The sequence below is a fragment of the Lithobates pipiens genome, unplaced genomic scaffold, assembly GCF_037356315.1.
Source record: "Lithobates pipiens isolate NorthernLeopardFrog02 unplaced genomic scaffold, aLitPip1_a1.2 Scaffold_19, whole genome shotgun sequence".
NCBI classification, from domain to species: domain Eukaryota; kingdom Metazoa; phylum Chordata; class Amphibia; order Anura; family Ranidae; genus Lithobates; species Lithobates pipiens.
Genome location: NW_027507764.1, coordinates 353,835,608 through 353,850,402, shown reverse-complemented (window position 1 = coordinate 353,850,402; position 14,795 = coordinate 353,835,608). Strand labels below are relative to the sequence as shown.

The 14,795-nt window shown below is 44.4% G+C and overlaps 1 protein-coding gene across 2 annotated transcripts in view; it reads left to right on the top strand.

Moving 5' to 3' along the window:
• The window catches only part of NEDD9 (neural precursor cell expressed, developmentally down-regulated 9), a 186,914-nt gene that overhangs the window by 122,132 nt on the left and 49,987 nt on the right, over positions 1–14,795 (top strand). Inside the window, exon 1 of one of the 2 annotated variants that reach the window (XM_077492192.1) lies at positions 12,499–12,649. The exons of the other annotated variant lie outside the window; for it this stretch is intronic. Within the exon in view, the coding sequence (XP_077348318.1) occupies positions 12,638–12,649 (12 nt within the window). The 5' untranslated portion in view covers positions 12,499–12,637. Of the gene's footprint in view, positions 1–12,498; positions 12,650–14,795 lie in introns of those variants that run through there. 2 annotated transcript variants of the gene reach the window in all.

The following is a 14,795-nucleotide window of genomic DNA, read 5'->3' as shown; positions in this document are numbered from 1 at the left end:
TCAAAGGGAGAGAGGTCCACCTGGCACAATGATCCCTCAGCTGCTGCACCAGGGGGCGGACATTCAGATGGTGGTACGATTGGAGGTCCCTTGTCACCTTAATTCCCAGGTAAGTAAATTCCTCAACCCAATGCAGCGACAGCCGAGGCTCGAGACCCGTCGCCCTGACATCTAATGGGAATAGTACCGATTTGGACCAATTGATCCGTATACCCGAAAACCGTCCATATTCGTCAAACGTCTCAAGGGCAGCCTGCAAAGATGCCTCAGCATCCTGCAGATACAATAGTGCATCGTCTGCGTACAGAGAAATCTTCTCCTCCAGAGAGCCCACCTTAAATCCAACTATGCGGTCAGACTGCCTGACCAGAGCCACCAGCGGCTCCAGAGCCAAGGCAAAAAGGCTGGGAGACAACGGGCAACCCTGCCGGGTGCCCCTCTGGAGGAGAAAGGAATCCGTGAGAGAGTCATTCACCCGAATTCTCGCCCTCGGGGCCCTGTACAGTAATTGCAGCCACTGGAGAAACTTAGGACCCAGCCCAAACTTACGCAGTACCTGCCAGAGGAACTTCCACTCCACAGAGTCAAAAGCCTTCTCTGCGTCCAGAGAGGCTATGACTCTGTTTCCCCGGTTCGTGTGCTGGGCAGACAAATTTAAGAAAAGCTGGCGGATATTGACATCGGTGCCCTTACCCGGCATAAACCCGGTTTGATCCATATGTATCAGTTCCTCAATGACCCCTCTTAAGCGGAGGGCCAATACTTTGGCCAGCAGTTTAGCGTCCGCGTTAATCAAAGAGATAGGCCGATACGATGCACACTCTTCCGGGTCCTTACCAGGCTTAGGCACAAACACCACCACCGCTTCAGCTAGGGAGTCCGGGAGCGCATCCGCCTCCAGACACTTATGGACTAGAGAAGTGAATCTAGGGGCTAGGAACTCCTGGTATACAGAGTATAGTTCAACGGGTATGCCATCAGGCCCAGGGGCCTTCCCCGAGTGCATGGTACCCAAAGCTACCTGCACCTCGTCTAGGGTGATATCTCTGTCAAGTGAAGGCTTAATTTCTTGATTCCCATAGCGAAGATTGCGGCGGCAGCATCCAAGGACCAAGGGACGGTTCGGTCTCGGGTGCCGACATAGCTGGACCCTGGGACAGGTGAGTGTCCTTATTTTAAAAGTCAGCAGCTGTAGTATTTGTGCTGACTTTTAAAAAAAAAAAATGCGTTGGTTAATTATCTATTTACTTGGTGTAACACCATCTTTCACATTTTCCCCAAAAAGTGGGATATATATATATATATATATATATATATATATATATATATATATATATATATATATATATATATATCTTTTTTTTTTTCCCCAAAAAAGTTGCGTTTAAAAAACCGCTGCACAAATATCTTGTGACAGAAAAAATTGCAACAAATGCCATTTTATTCCCTGTTGTCACTGCTAAAAAAAAATATATAATTTTTTGGGGGTTCTAAGTAATTTTCTACCAAAAAATACAGATTTAAACTTGTAAACAAAAAATAACAGAAAAAGCCTGTTTGGCATGTGGTTAAAGAAAAAGGTGAAATCTGAGTTCTGTTGTAGTCATACATTTCCATCATTTAACACCATCAGATGCTGTACAACAAGATAGGGTCTCACCTATAGTGCTTTGACCTACATGAGTTTAAATGACCTCCCCTTGATTTACTGAAGCCTGTGGAAGACAGAATGACATAATTAATGTCATTGCCCCTGCAGGCACGTTTTTCCTCAACCTTGTTATGGGTGGAGTAGAGAAAACGCCTGTAATTTGCAATGCAAAACAGAACGTTAATCTACTGCATTGCTACTTAAAGATGTGGTTAGCAGCTCCAAGTACTGTGTGGCTTCTTGGAATGTGGAATTATCATGCAGAAATCTCTATTGGAAGGCAGTAGTCCCATTGTGGGCAGTGAATCAAATGAGTGAAGTTTAATTCCTGCAGTGCATATTTTGGTTAGGGGAGGATGTGTTCCTGCATTGTTTAGTAATCTCTTTTGGCTGGGTCCTTGTAGCCTTAGGGGCCACATTTGTAATACACAAATAACTCAAAGCCTACATGCATGCATATGTACCCACAGGGGCAGTACATGTTCAACATAATTTGTGAATGTGCTGGACATTGATAAATTAGGTAACACTAATCAGTAATTGTTTACAGCAGAAATGTTAAAATATACACTATAATAAATACACTCTGTAATATGCTTTTTTTTTTTTTTTGCTTCTATAAAACTAAAGTCAGCCAAAGAAGGTGGCTGGTTCAGCAGGGACCGGTCAAACATTCTAACCATATAAGGGCACTGGGCAGACTGAATGTACAAAAGTCGATTCATTGATCAACTTGGGTAAAACCAGCATGTCAGATTTTGGGCATGAGAATATGGCAAATTGTGTTCTCCTGGCAGGTACACTGTCCTGCTGCCAGGAGAACACAATAGCTCTGTTGGAGGGATTCCCCCATCAACACTGACTGTGGTTGCAGGAAAGAAAATCCCACCATCTATGGCCTGCCTTAAGCCTAGTACACGGTTCAATAAAAAACAGCCGACATTAGGCTCATGTATATGGCAGCTGGTCCGACAGAAGCTGGAGCACGCAGCCGACTGGCTCGTGATAGGCGCTCTCAACCAATGACCAGAGTGTTCTGGCGGTGGGGGCATCCCCCTGTCAGAACACAAAAGCTCAGTGGGGGAGAACGATGTACTAATATTGCACAGTTAGTACAGCAGTTCTGATCTGAGCTGTCAGGTTTTTTTTCATAGTATGTCTGTAGTCTCTAACGCTCTCCTGTAGTATGTCCGCAGTCTCTGACTGTCCCCTGTAGTATGTCCACAGTCCCTGATGCTCTCCTGTAGTATGTTTGCAGTCTCTGACGCTTTCCTGTAAAATGTTTGCAGTTTGGACTTTCCGAAGGAAAATGTGCGGTGCAATGTGTCAGAAATTCTGATCGTGTGTGGGCTCCATCTGACTTTTTCCGTCGGAATTTCCGACACACTAAGTTTTAGAGCTGGATCTAAAATTTTCCGACAACAAAATCTGATCTGTTAAATTCCGATCATGTGTAGACAATTCCGACGGACAAAGTGCCACGCATGTTCAGAATAAATTACGAGACGAAAGCGATTGGCTACTGGCCTGTTTATAGTCCCGTCGTCCTTTTTTTACGTCACTGCGTTCAGAGCAATCAGATTTTCCGATAACTTTGTGCAACCGTGTGTATTCTAGACAAGTTTTGGCCTAAATCCGTCTGAAAAAATCTCACGGATGTTGTCATCGGAAAGTCCAACCGTGTGTACAGGGCATAACACTCTCCTTTAGTATGCTCAGTGATTGGTAATGATGTGCAGTAACCTGTAGAAATCAATCAGTGAGCAGTAGTGATCTGCTGTAATCTCTAGCAACCAATCAGTGAGTGGTAATTATGTGCTGTATCCCCTAGCAACCAATGTGTGAGCACTAATGATGTGATGTAATCTCTAGAAAACCAATCGGCAAGCAGAAATTATGTGTTGTAGCCTCTAGCAACCAGTCAGTGAGCGTTAAGGATAGGCCCTGGCAACCAATTGCTCTGCTGCAGTTAACTGATTTTGAGTCTACCTGCTATTTTTTTGTATGTCTTGAAATGGAGGAGGGGGGGTGGCAAGAAAATTTTGCCCAGGGCCCAATCAATATTATAGAAGGCCCTGAATTTGCTAATATGTTTTTGTAGCTTTATGGTGGCCAAAATTCTTCAATAAATTACTGATTTCTCTTCCAATCAATCTTTTCCAGTAGGAATATTTGATCTATAGTCAATAAATCTATTCAAATAATATGACATATATGGGGAAGCTGATTTCAATCAATAGTTAAGTTATAAATCAGTTATAAATGAGTTATATGTTATTAATCCCATCCCTTTTACCACCATATAATCTCAATATCTAATCAAGTATAAAATGATCATATTCATCCCAGTGATTCCAGTCGATGCAAAATGATCAATAAATTTCTGCCTTGGCCAATCAACTCAGTTGATGAGAAGGGAAGTTATGGCTACTTAATTATTTGTGGATAGGATCTTTTTTATTGAATCACATATCAATCAGATAATAGAGTGTTTAACCACCATTAAGCAGATGGCAGATGGGTAATTCTGCTGCTAGAGACAAATCTCCAGCTCTAGGATTGCTAAAGAGGTTTCCAGTGTGTCTCTATGGAGTTGCTCCTTCTGTAGCCATAAACAGCAAGATGTTGGTCTGTGGCTGGCCTCAGTGCTACCTAGGAAGCCCACAGATGTTTTGATTTTCACTGTGGGTGGAAGGAAAGAAAATCATTTGATTAACCCATCAACACAGTCAGTGTTGATGAGGGAATGTCTCCCGGAAAACACTATTGTGTTCTGCCAGTGGGGGCATGGGGAGCCTTCCTGCCCACCAGAACAGGATTACTGCTAGAGGCTATAGCCGCCAGCAGTAATCGCATGTTAATAATCTGACTGGCTGGTTGTACCCAAGTCAATCGATGGATTGACTTGGGTACAATCAGCCTGCTCATACAGGGATTGAAATTCGCCCAGTCCCTGCTAACCAAACGAATTTACGATCTGTGTATGGAGACTTTAATCTCAATCACTAGCAATGGAAGCTCTGCCTCAGCTGCAGAGAGAGAGTGATTCCATAGGGACTGACAGACAGCCTCTTAACACCCTGCCAATCCTCGCCAGAGGCAGGATCGCTGGCGCATAGTTGCCTGTCTGACATCAGTCTTAATGATAGGAATTACAAATTTTGTATGATGATTGATATGATTGATATGAGGACATCTTTTATAATAGTTCATACCACAAAGATGGTCTAAATAATCCAATTAGAAAACAAGTCAAAACGACAATTATGCTTATTTTGTTCTTTTTGTTGTCATTTTGACAACTGTCTTTATTCTTTATTCACATTATATATATATATATATATATATATATATATATATATATATAGATATAGATTAAATACATAAAGCCCCAAACCTTCTCACAACAAGAAGCTTTTGTTAGATATCTCAATGACTTTCTAAATAAAATTCTATTGAATAGCCCTTGTGAATGTAAGGCCCGTCATTCCACATTTCTGGCACTTATGTTAGGATAGTTTCTCCTGTGTGATGACACGTTGGTGTTTAAGAATTGCAACAGCTGCAAGACTTTGAAGTTCTCAAAACAAGGGTTTAGGGAGAACTGGTGAATAGCTTGGCTACAAGAATTTTTGTACACAACCTAAGGTAAACCTGTAGATGCAGGTTTGCTGCACATTAGAAACAGTAAAGTCCTTGTACTTACATTGACCTGCACACCGCCTCACTTCACCACCATGGAACCCAAGGTTCCGAGATAAGTTTCCACTTTCTAAAGGATAAAACTTGAACAGAGCTCAACAAGCTCTTTCTTGTCCTCATATACCAGTGTTTAGGCCTGATAGGCCACTCGGGCACAACCAAGCACTGCATTATGGGGTTCCAAGTAGAATTTCACACCCCACCACCACCATACCCAGATATACGGCATTCTTCAAAGCAGTGGGGAATGGAGAGAAAGAATGTATGGTCACCGTATGATGCTTGCTTTACACCAAACCTGTTACTTTGCTTATTAAAGTCAAAGAACGGCTTTGCCTTCAAATGGTTGTAAACCTCATACATGAAATATAAACTAAGCATATCATTCTATAGTGTGTACTTGTCTCACCTAAAAGCACTAAGTTTAATTTCTGTAAGCTGCTTCATTTCTCTCCTATCAGCTGGAATCACTTCTAAGCCCTTGTACACACGGTCGGACATTTCGATGGAAAATGTCTGATCGGACCGTGTTGTTGGATAATCCGACTGTGTGTGGGCTCCATCTGACTGTTTCCGCCGGAATATCCGACGGACAAAGTTTTAGAGCTGGGCTATAAAACTTTCCGACAACATGATCCGATCAGACTTTGTCCGATTGTGTGTAGAGAATTCCGATCGGACAAAGTGCCACGAATGCTCAGATAAAATTCCTAGACCATAGCTGTTGGCTACTAGCCTGAACGTAGTCCCGTCGTAACGAATTAACATCATCACGTTACGTACAATCGGATTTTCCGACAACTTTGTCAGACCGTGTGTATGCAACAGAAGTTTCGGACAAAATCCGACGGATTTTGTTGTCGGAATGTCCGACCGTGTGTACAAGGGCTAACAAGTTTTCCTGACACCGCAAGAAAAAAAGGTGACATAGAAGGCACAGCCCGTAATTGACAGCCTCAGCTCTGTTTCTGTGTGCTACATGATGAATTAGGGGCAGAGGGGGTGTCCCTTACCTCAAATCAGCTCTCAGAGTTCTTCGTACTAAGCTCTGCAGTGTGAAATTTCAGCTCTCCGTCCCTTTTTTCTGTCAGCTCAGACAAGCTTTATAATTCTGGATTTTGAAAGGCTGTAGAGAAGAGAAGACTGCGGATAAACAGGCACAATGTATTTGATACATTTCTGGCCAGTAACTTCACTGGGTACACTATATGTAAGGGTTTACAACCAATTGAAATCAACCTATCACAAACCAACGTGGTTCAAACTGAACCCATGATAAAATATTAATTACCAGAAGTTTTGTTTACTGCAAGTCAATCATTAGATGCAGAAATATAGGCAGCAAAGGCTGACCAAGGAAGAGATCAATTTCTTTCCTGCAACACTGGGTTCCCATTGCCCCATTAATACAGGCAATGACAGGGGAATCCATTGTGTTCTCCTGGGGGGGGGGGGGGGGGTCAAGGGAAGCCACCCCCACCAGAAGAGCACAGTGATTATTGCTAGCAGCAATAACAGCCACTAGAGATAATTGCATGTAAGCCAGCCTGGTTGTACCCAAGTTGATCAATCGATTAACTTGAGTACATTTAGCCTGCCCACTATTGGTTCGGATCTGTGCCAGTTCCTGCTGAACCAGCCAAGATTCGAACCATCTATGTCTGCTTTAAAGCTGTATCCAAGTCTTGACTGTTTTTGTAAACGTCTGCCACTTCCTATGTTCTGATCTTCCCTATTGGTCCTTTTATGTAATGAGCAAACTCGTTGGCCAAAACTTAGGTTCAGAAGATGGAAGAGGGCAAAATTGGATTTTTCAAGAATAATCAAGATTATAATCTCAGTTGCCTATTTATACCAATCCAACCATTGAACAACTCCCTCTGCTCCACCTGAATGATGGTATCAATGTAGATAAATACATAATGGGAAAGCTTTTGACAGCCTGGAAATTCCCTTCAGATACTTTGCACATGCATGAACACCTTATCCTCTCACACCCACAGAGAAGGACTGGGAACATTTACCCTGGAGGCAAACAAAACCAAACCTTTCATGGTGGGAACAGTTTCCTATGGACAAATCAAGAGGGTGAATCTTGAAACGGACACAGATATCAATACAAACCTGACATGTTCTAACACCTCTCAACTTTATACAAAAGTTTTGACTTTCGTTATACTTCTAGGCGTTTTGCACATGGGGCGTCTAGCTATTGTTGCATCATTTTAGTAAGACCCTGAAGCACAGGTGCAGCATCCAGCCTTGCTATGGGCACCTGTCAAATGCTATGATCGACTGAAAAAATTCTGTGGCTAGAGGAGACTGAATGCTGTACCAAGCAGTACTCATGTTTAGGGCCCTATGCGCTTAGAGGCAAATGCCCTGAATGCAGAATACTGCACGCGTAGCAGCCCGTGTTCAAGTTTTGTATTCTTCTGGCAAGTCTTCCTTCTAAGCTCTTTGCATTTAGTCACTGGTGATAAGCTTGGGTTCAGGCCAAACCCAAGTTTGTCCGAACCTGGAATCTAGCTGCCATTGTTGGGTCAGGGAAGCAGATTTCTTGCTCCACAGTTGATGGTGTGGGAATGTGTGTGACATTATTGACCCAATATGGGCACATGACCAAATAAGGTCATTGTTGTCACAAGCATCCCCACCCCTTTGTATACGTACAGCTGTAGACAGGGAAGCTCTTGCCCATATCTCATTGGCCCAGCAATGACAGCTATCTTCCAGGTTCAGACGGAGGCCATGAGAATACCGCATGAATGATTGTCCGTTTTTTTTAACTTTTTGCACGCTAGTCTCATATGGAAAATTAAGAGGTTACGAAACTTACAAAAATTCTCGTACGACAGTATACAACTTCGGAAGTGATGTCATGTGTTATATTATATTGTAATTTATTCTTTCCTTTCTGGGCACGTGTGGTCCTGCTCTTCCAAATTATTTTGGAGTAATATTGTACTAATTTAAAAAAAAAACGCACGATCTGGTATCGTGCTCAAACATTTTTCATGTTTGTCTCTTCCGATCTTTTCAGAGGAACTGTCATGATCGGCTTGCGCAAACTGTGTACTAACGATCGGATTATCGTATGACCGATTCAAAAGCAATATGTTTTGTTTTATTTTCTGATGGGGGGTCTTAAAATGATATTAAAGGCAAAAAAAAGAACTAAATAAGAAACATGTCGTACTCACCTACTCTGTGTAGTGATTTTGCACAGAGTAGCCCCGATCCTCCTCTCCTCGGGTCCTCACGCTGGCGCTCTTAGCTCCTCCCTCCTGTGGAGTGCCCCCGTAGTATGCAGCTTGCAATGGTGGCACCCAAGCAGGCACACTCCGGAGCCACAGCTCTGTGTATCCATTCAGACATGGAGCCACGGCACGGCCCCACCCCCTCTTTCTCTCATCATTGGCTTACTGGTTGTAATTGAGTGTCTTAGCCAATGAGGAGGGGAGTCCTCGGAGAGCCGATGCTCTTGTGCACATTGCCAGATCAAGAGGGAACTCAGGTAAATATTGGGGAGGGGCTTCTGTACAGAGAAGGTTTTTTTTTTTTTTTACTTTCATGCATTCTAAAAAGCTTTCAGCCTTTAGAACCAAATTTAAGCTTTGCTCCACCCAAAAAGGGAAGCTCCGCTTGTTTGCTTCCTTCCCCCTCTGCTGTCACATTTAGTACCTTTCGGGGAAGAGCGGATACCTGTTTTTGACAGGTACATGTCCCCACTTCCGAGAGGTCCCCCAGAAGTTCGGCCCCCCTCCTCCCTCCCCGGCCGCTGGGCCATTCACAAAGCGCAGCATGCTTCGCGCATGCGCAGTAGGGAACTGGCTGTGAAGCTGCAAGGTTTCCCTTAGAAGGAATGGCACCAGCCGAGAGTCGATTTAAAAATTGGCTGGGGTGCTGACATCACAGGATCCCTGGACAGGTAAGTGTCCTAATATTAAAAGTCAGCAGCTACAGCATTGGCAACTGGTGCTCCATTTGTTTGGAGGGGGCGGTAAACAAACTTGCCCCCCACTCGTGTAGATTGGTTAGCGGCGGAGAAGTCAGCAAGTGTTTGTTGTGGCTCCAGAGCAAAGTCAGCCTCTGAGTCCCCAGCGTCAGGCATTTGTTTTTTACTCGCCGGCCCCTACTGTGATGAGGAAGTGTGCGCCATGTCCTGTTCGGCCTCTCCTCCCAAGGCCACCATGCCCCCTGAGAGCCATTTGGGCTGTGCAGAGTTCGCCGAGCAACGATAAGCAGACCCTTTGGGCACACAGTGCGGGCTGGCTCGTCTCTACTGGCACTGTTGCTGTGCGCTGCTAATTAGTCGCTGATCCCCGCTGGAGCACCCATGCTGAGTCATGGCCAAGCTCCGTTCGACTCCTGGCCAATCGGGTCTCAGGACTGCTTCCTGATTGGCCAGGAGGAGATGCAGGAAGACATTAGCGGATAAAAATTTGCTAATGTCACACAAGCAGGTGGGCTCGGGGTGCATAGCCCATCCTTTTTAATGTTAATTAGAGCCCCTGGTTCTAATCACGTGCTTCAAAAAAATATATATATATTATTATTATTATACATGATGTATATAGCTCCAAAAGTTTACGCAGTTCTTTACAATATAAAAGGGAGACAATACAGTTATAATACAATACAAGAGGATTAAGCGGGTCCAGCTATAAATAAGCACACTTGGTAGTGTGAAACGCGTTAGCTGTTGTTGCTTTCGCTGTGATTCATTTGATGTGTTCCTGTTCCACGAATAAAAGGCATTGAGTTTGTTTTGGAGTGCGGTCGTCCAGAGTTGTCTAAATTATCTACATCCTGCTCAGAAGAGCTTACATTCTAATAATCCATACATCCAGCACCCTGCATGGATATTAGAGGCCAGGCAAATGGATTAGGGGGGCCTATTGAGCAGGCCCCCAATTAAGCTACATTATTTATAGCTGCTAATTTTTAGTTTTTTTTTGGGGGGGGAGCTGGGGCTCCTCTTTAACCACTTGGGATCCGCGCTATTGCCAAATGACGGCATTAGCGCGGATCTACTTTTCCGGGACTACGTCTATTGACGTCGTCCCGGGTACGAGCGGCCTGCTCTGTGATCGGCGAGTCCGTGAGACTCGCCTGATCACCGATCCGTGCAAGGGGTCGATCCCGACCCCTTATCACGTGATCAGCTGTCAGCCAATGACAGCTGATCATGTGATAGAACGGAGCCGGTAATCGGCTATTATTCCTCCTCGCGCTGACAGCGCGAGGAGAGAAAAAAAAAGCCGATCACCGGCGGCCGTGATCGGGACATCAGTCCCGATCACGGCCAGCAATACAGCTGACCACCTGCCCCCTGCCAGTGCCCACCTGCCCACCGCAGTGCCATCCTGAATAAAAGTAAGTGCCCCCCAGCAGTGCCACCCAGCAGTGCCCATAGTGCCCACAGTGCCACCCACAGTGCCACCCACAGTGCCATCCAGCAGTGCCACCAACAGTGCCACCCACAGTGCCCACAATGTGCCCACAATGTGCCTCAAAGGTGCTGCACCCCAGTGCCGCCCATCAGTGCCCAGCAGTGCCGCCCATCAGTGCCCAGCAGTGCCGCCCATCAGTGCCCAGCAGTGCCACCTATCAGAGCCACCTATCAGTGCCACCTATCAGTGCCCATCAGTCCCATCTATCAGTGGTACCTATCAGTGCCACTCCGTGCCACCCATCCGTGCCACTTATCCGTGCCACCCATCCATGCCATCTTATCTGTGCCCATCTTTGCCCATCAGTGCCGCCTTATCTGTGCCCATCGGTGCCGCCTTATCTGTGCCTATTAGTGCCGCCTTAACTATGCCTATCAGTGCCCACCAGTGCAGCCTATCAGTGCCCACCAATGCAGCCCATCAGTGCCCACCAATGCAGCCCATCAGTGCCCACCAATGCAGCCATCAGTGCCGCCTAATCAGCGCACTTCAATGAAGGAGAAAAATGACCCGTTTGCAAAATTTTATAACAAACTATTAAAACATGATTTTTTTTTTTTGCATCTTTTTTTGTTTGTTTAGCAAAAAATAAAACTCCGAGCTGTAACTAAATACCACCAAAAGAAAGCTCTATTTGTGGGAAAAAAAATGATAAAAATTTCATTTGGGTACGGTGTTGTATGACCGCGCAATTGTCATTCAAAGTGCATCAGCGCTGAAAGCTGAAAATTGGTCTGGGACTGAGGGGGGTTTAAGTGCCCAGTAAGCAAGTGGTTAAAGGGGAGGGCCAGCTGAGAAAAAAAACGTAAAAGTCAGCAGCTACAAACACTGTAGCTGCTGACTTTTAATCTGTCCAGGGCACCTGCGATGTCGGACGCCCGAGGGCGACTCATCCCTCGGCTCTCGGGTCCCAGCGCCCCGCCATTCTATCTAAGGGAAATGGGCAGTGGAGCCTTGCGGCTTCACTGCCCGTTTCCTACTGCGCATAAATGGGGCGCTCTATGTTCTGGGACACATGGTTCCCAGAACACACAGCGCCCCATTACCCCAGAAGGCAACGTGAGGAGGAGACAAGACTGAAGATCACCACGGAGTAGGAAGAGGCAGATTAGGACGATCTGCCTAGCAACAGGCATTTCTGGCAACATTTCGATTTTTTGCAACATTTTAATATAGTTTTGTTTTTCAGGGTGGCACTCCGCTTACCATCTCATGGCCACAAAGGAAGTTGTTGCCAATCGCTGTACTCACAAGTGTGAACAAGGAGAGGATACATATATAACAGCTTCCCTAATTGGGGTCTGAATGGGGAAGCATCGCCAATCACAACCACCAGCCCAACCTATATCATTATTACTGATCCAGGGGGAAATGATCCCCTGCAACCAAGCCACTACTGCTTCCTCTGCTCACCCACATGATGAAATAATAATAATACCTTATAAAATAAAGTGCCATATAAAACAATGTGCAGCCTTCCAGGAAGCTATTGTCAGTGCATAGCTATGTGAGCTGCCTTCCCTTGTGTTAAATACAGCTATGCCCTGATATAGAAGTATCAGATCATTCCTGCAAGAGTTCATCACAACTCCAAATACTGTGTACACATAGAGGGGGACGCCACACCCCCCTGCCACTAAGCCCTGCCCCTCCCAGCCTATCAGGAGACAGTATGCAAATGTACTCACACTCTGCAGGGTGCAACCCAAACAGAGCTCTCACTTAGCAGACCAGCTTGTAGTAGTGGCTTGTGATTTCTCTGCTCCCTTCCTATGAACACTGATCCAATGCAGGCTTCCTAACAGCAACCACCGGAGAGTGTGCAACCATGAAGTACAAGGTGAGAGCAACTTTTCCCTGCCTTCTACTATTGCCTGACACTTTTCAAGGGTTAGAATGAGCTTCTGTGTGACAGCAGTGCTGGGATCTGGAATGACAGGATGGCAAATGTGTCTGTAAAGCTTTGCTGCGCTGGATCAGGCTGATTTCTAGTGCTTGGTAGGGAATAGATTGTGTTGGCAGACTTTCTAGTAATCCTGATGGAGGCTGGCTCCATGCTTCTTCTTCATAATAGGAGGCTGGAATGTTCCCAAAGTAGGATTGCAGTCTGACTTTGTAATGAGGCCCTATGGCAAAGGTTAACCCCTCAGTGTGAAGGCGTGTGAGCTGCTGACACTCACTGGGGGGAGTCCCATCCAATTCCCAGCAATCAAGGAGGGGGAATCCGGCAGGTTTTTTTTTCTACTAAGCCATTACAGCTAATAGTGGCCATATACAGTGCTATAAACCGATCAATCGCATATAATTCAATCAATGTTTCATACACGTGTATCCTGAATTATGATTTATCGTGTACATAAATCGATCAAATCAACTGGACGGAAACACAGATCTTCTAATATGCTCCCGAGTGATTGGACGTGGTGAATCACAAAAAAAAGGTCATCAATCAACCCCGTCCAATCTTTTTTTTTTTCCGCTAAAACCAAATTGTCAATTTTTCTGGCATTAGTTGCTCATCCTTGTCTTTTTTTTTTGTCCTGGTCGATCGATGTCCAATCCGATCATTTTGTCAAATCAGACATCAGTCGTTCAGTTTTGTAGCACAATGTATGGCCAACCTAGGACTTATCCCTCAATCTGCCAGAAATGTGTATTGGAAGATCCCACTAATAAGCTAGCTGGTCATACGCCAGTAGAATTTTGTTCAAAAGTTTTTCATTTTCAGGACGTTTCCTTTTAAGTTCCTAATGATTGGGGTCAAATCGATGTTCGCTTTGGACCGCAGTGCCAGAAAAATTCCAAGAAGCAGAATGGAATTATTATATATTTTTTTTTTCTTAAAAATCCTCTGAATGTGGTTTTCGTTTGGGAAAAATCGTACATATTGTCATGAAGCCCGTTTAATATGTCTGGGATGCCGTTCAAATAGAACGTCTGGACAAAATTTGAAGGGCTTTAGGCAAAATTAATTTGCTCAGTGATGGCAAGAAAGAATATTCTAGCGAATGATTTTTTTGTACGAAACTATTGAAGAAAAGTCTAAAAGTGTATGGCCAGCGTAAAATAGAATTTTACTCAAAAGGACGAGTTTGGGTTTTCCTCCTTCTCTTCCCCCTCCTCTATCACTTTTGACTACAGTTATTTTTTTTGGGATGGAGTGGGTACCTGATTTTGACAGGTACCTACTCCCACTTGGACCACACTTCCTTATTGCCCGCAGTCTTCTGGGAGGCATCACTGGTACCAGAAGGCTGCGGGACCATTCACACTATTTGCACAGTGGGAAGCCGGCTGTGAGGCCACAAGGGACTTCTCTTAGTAAACATGCTGGGGATCCGAAGATTGGTCAAGAACCTGCCTGGGTGAGAATAGTGCTGGATCCTTGGACAGCTAAGTGTCCTTTTAGTAAAAGTCATCAGCTACAATATTTGTAGCTGCTAAGTTGTCATTTTCCTACATCCTGAAGATCCTTTTTCTTTACCTATATATCTGTTAGTAATGAAAAAGTATTAAACGTTTTGAAACCATAACAGTTTTGTTCAAAAAGGTAAAGAAAAAATTGACAATCCTGGGGCGATTTTTACATATCTTGCATTGTTTGGTATATGGCACATTGTTTGTAAATATTACATGGTCGTTACTCCTGGATCACTATCTTTGGATGTCAGCAGAGTAAAGTGTAATTCAGATTTGTATGGATGGGAGTTGTGTTTGTTCTTTTTATGTTGTTCCTTAAAACAAAAACTTCTAAAACAATACCTATAAAGAATAATTGATCTACTAAAATAGCAAGGGAGAAAGTACTCCAACCTAGAGAATTCTAATGTCTACTATGAGCTGTTGCACCTTGTACAATCTTGTTGCTCTTTGCACTACAATATGAAACAATCCCATAATGACTGAGTGCTCATGATACAATGTATATGATGATTCTGCATTGGATAAATGGGAGAATATTGAGCGTAATGGTTATACTTCTCAGT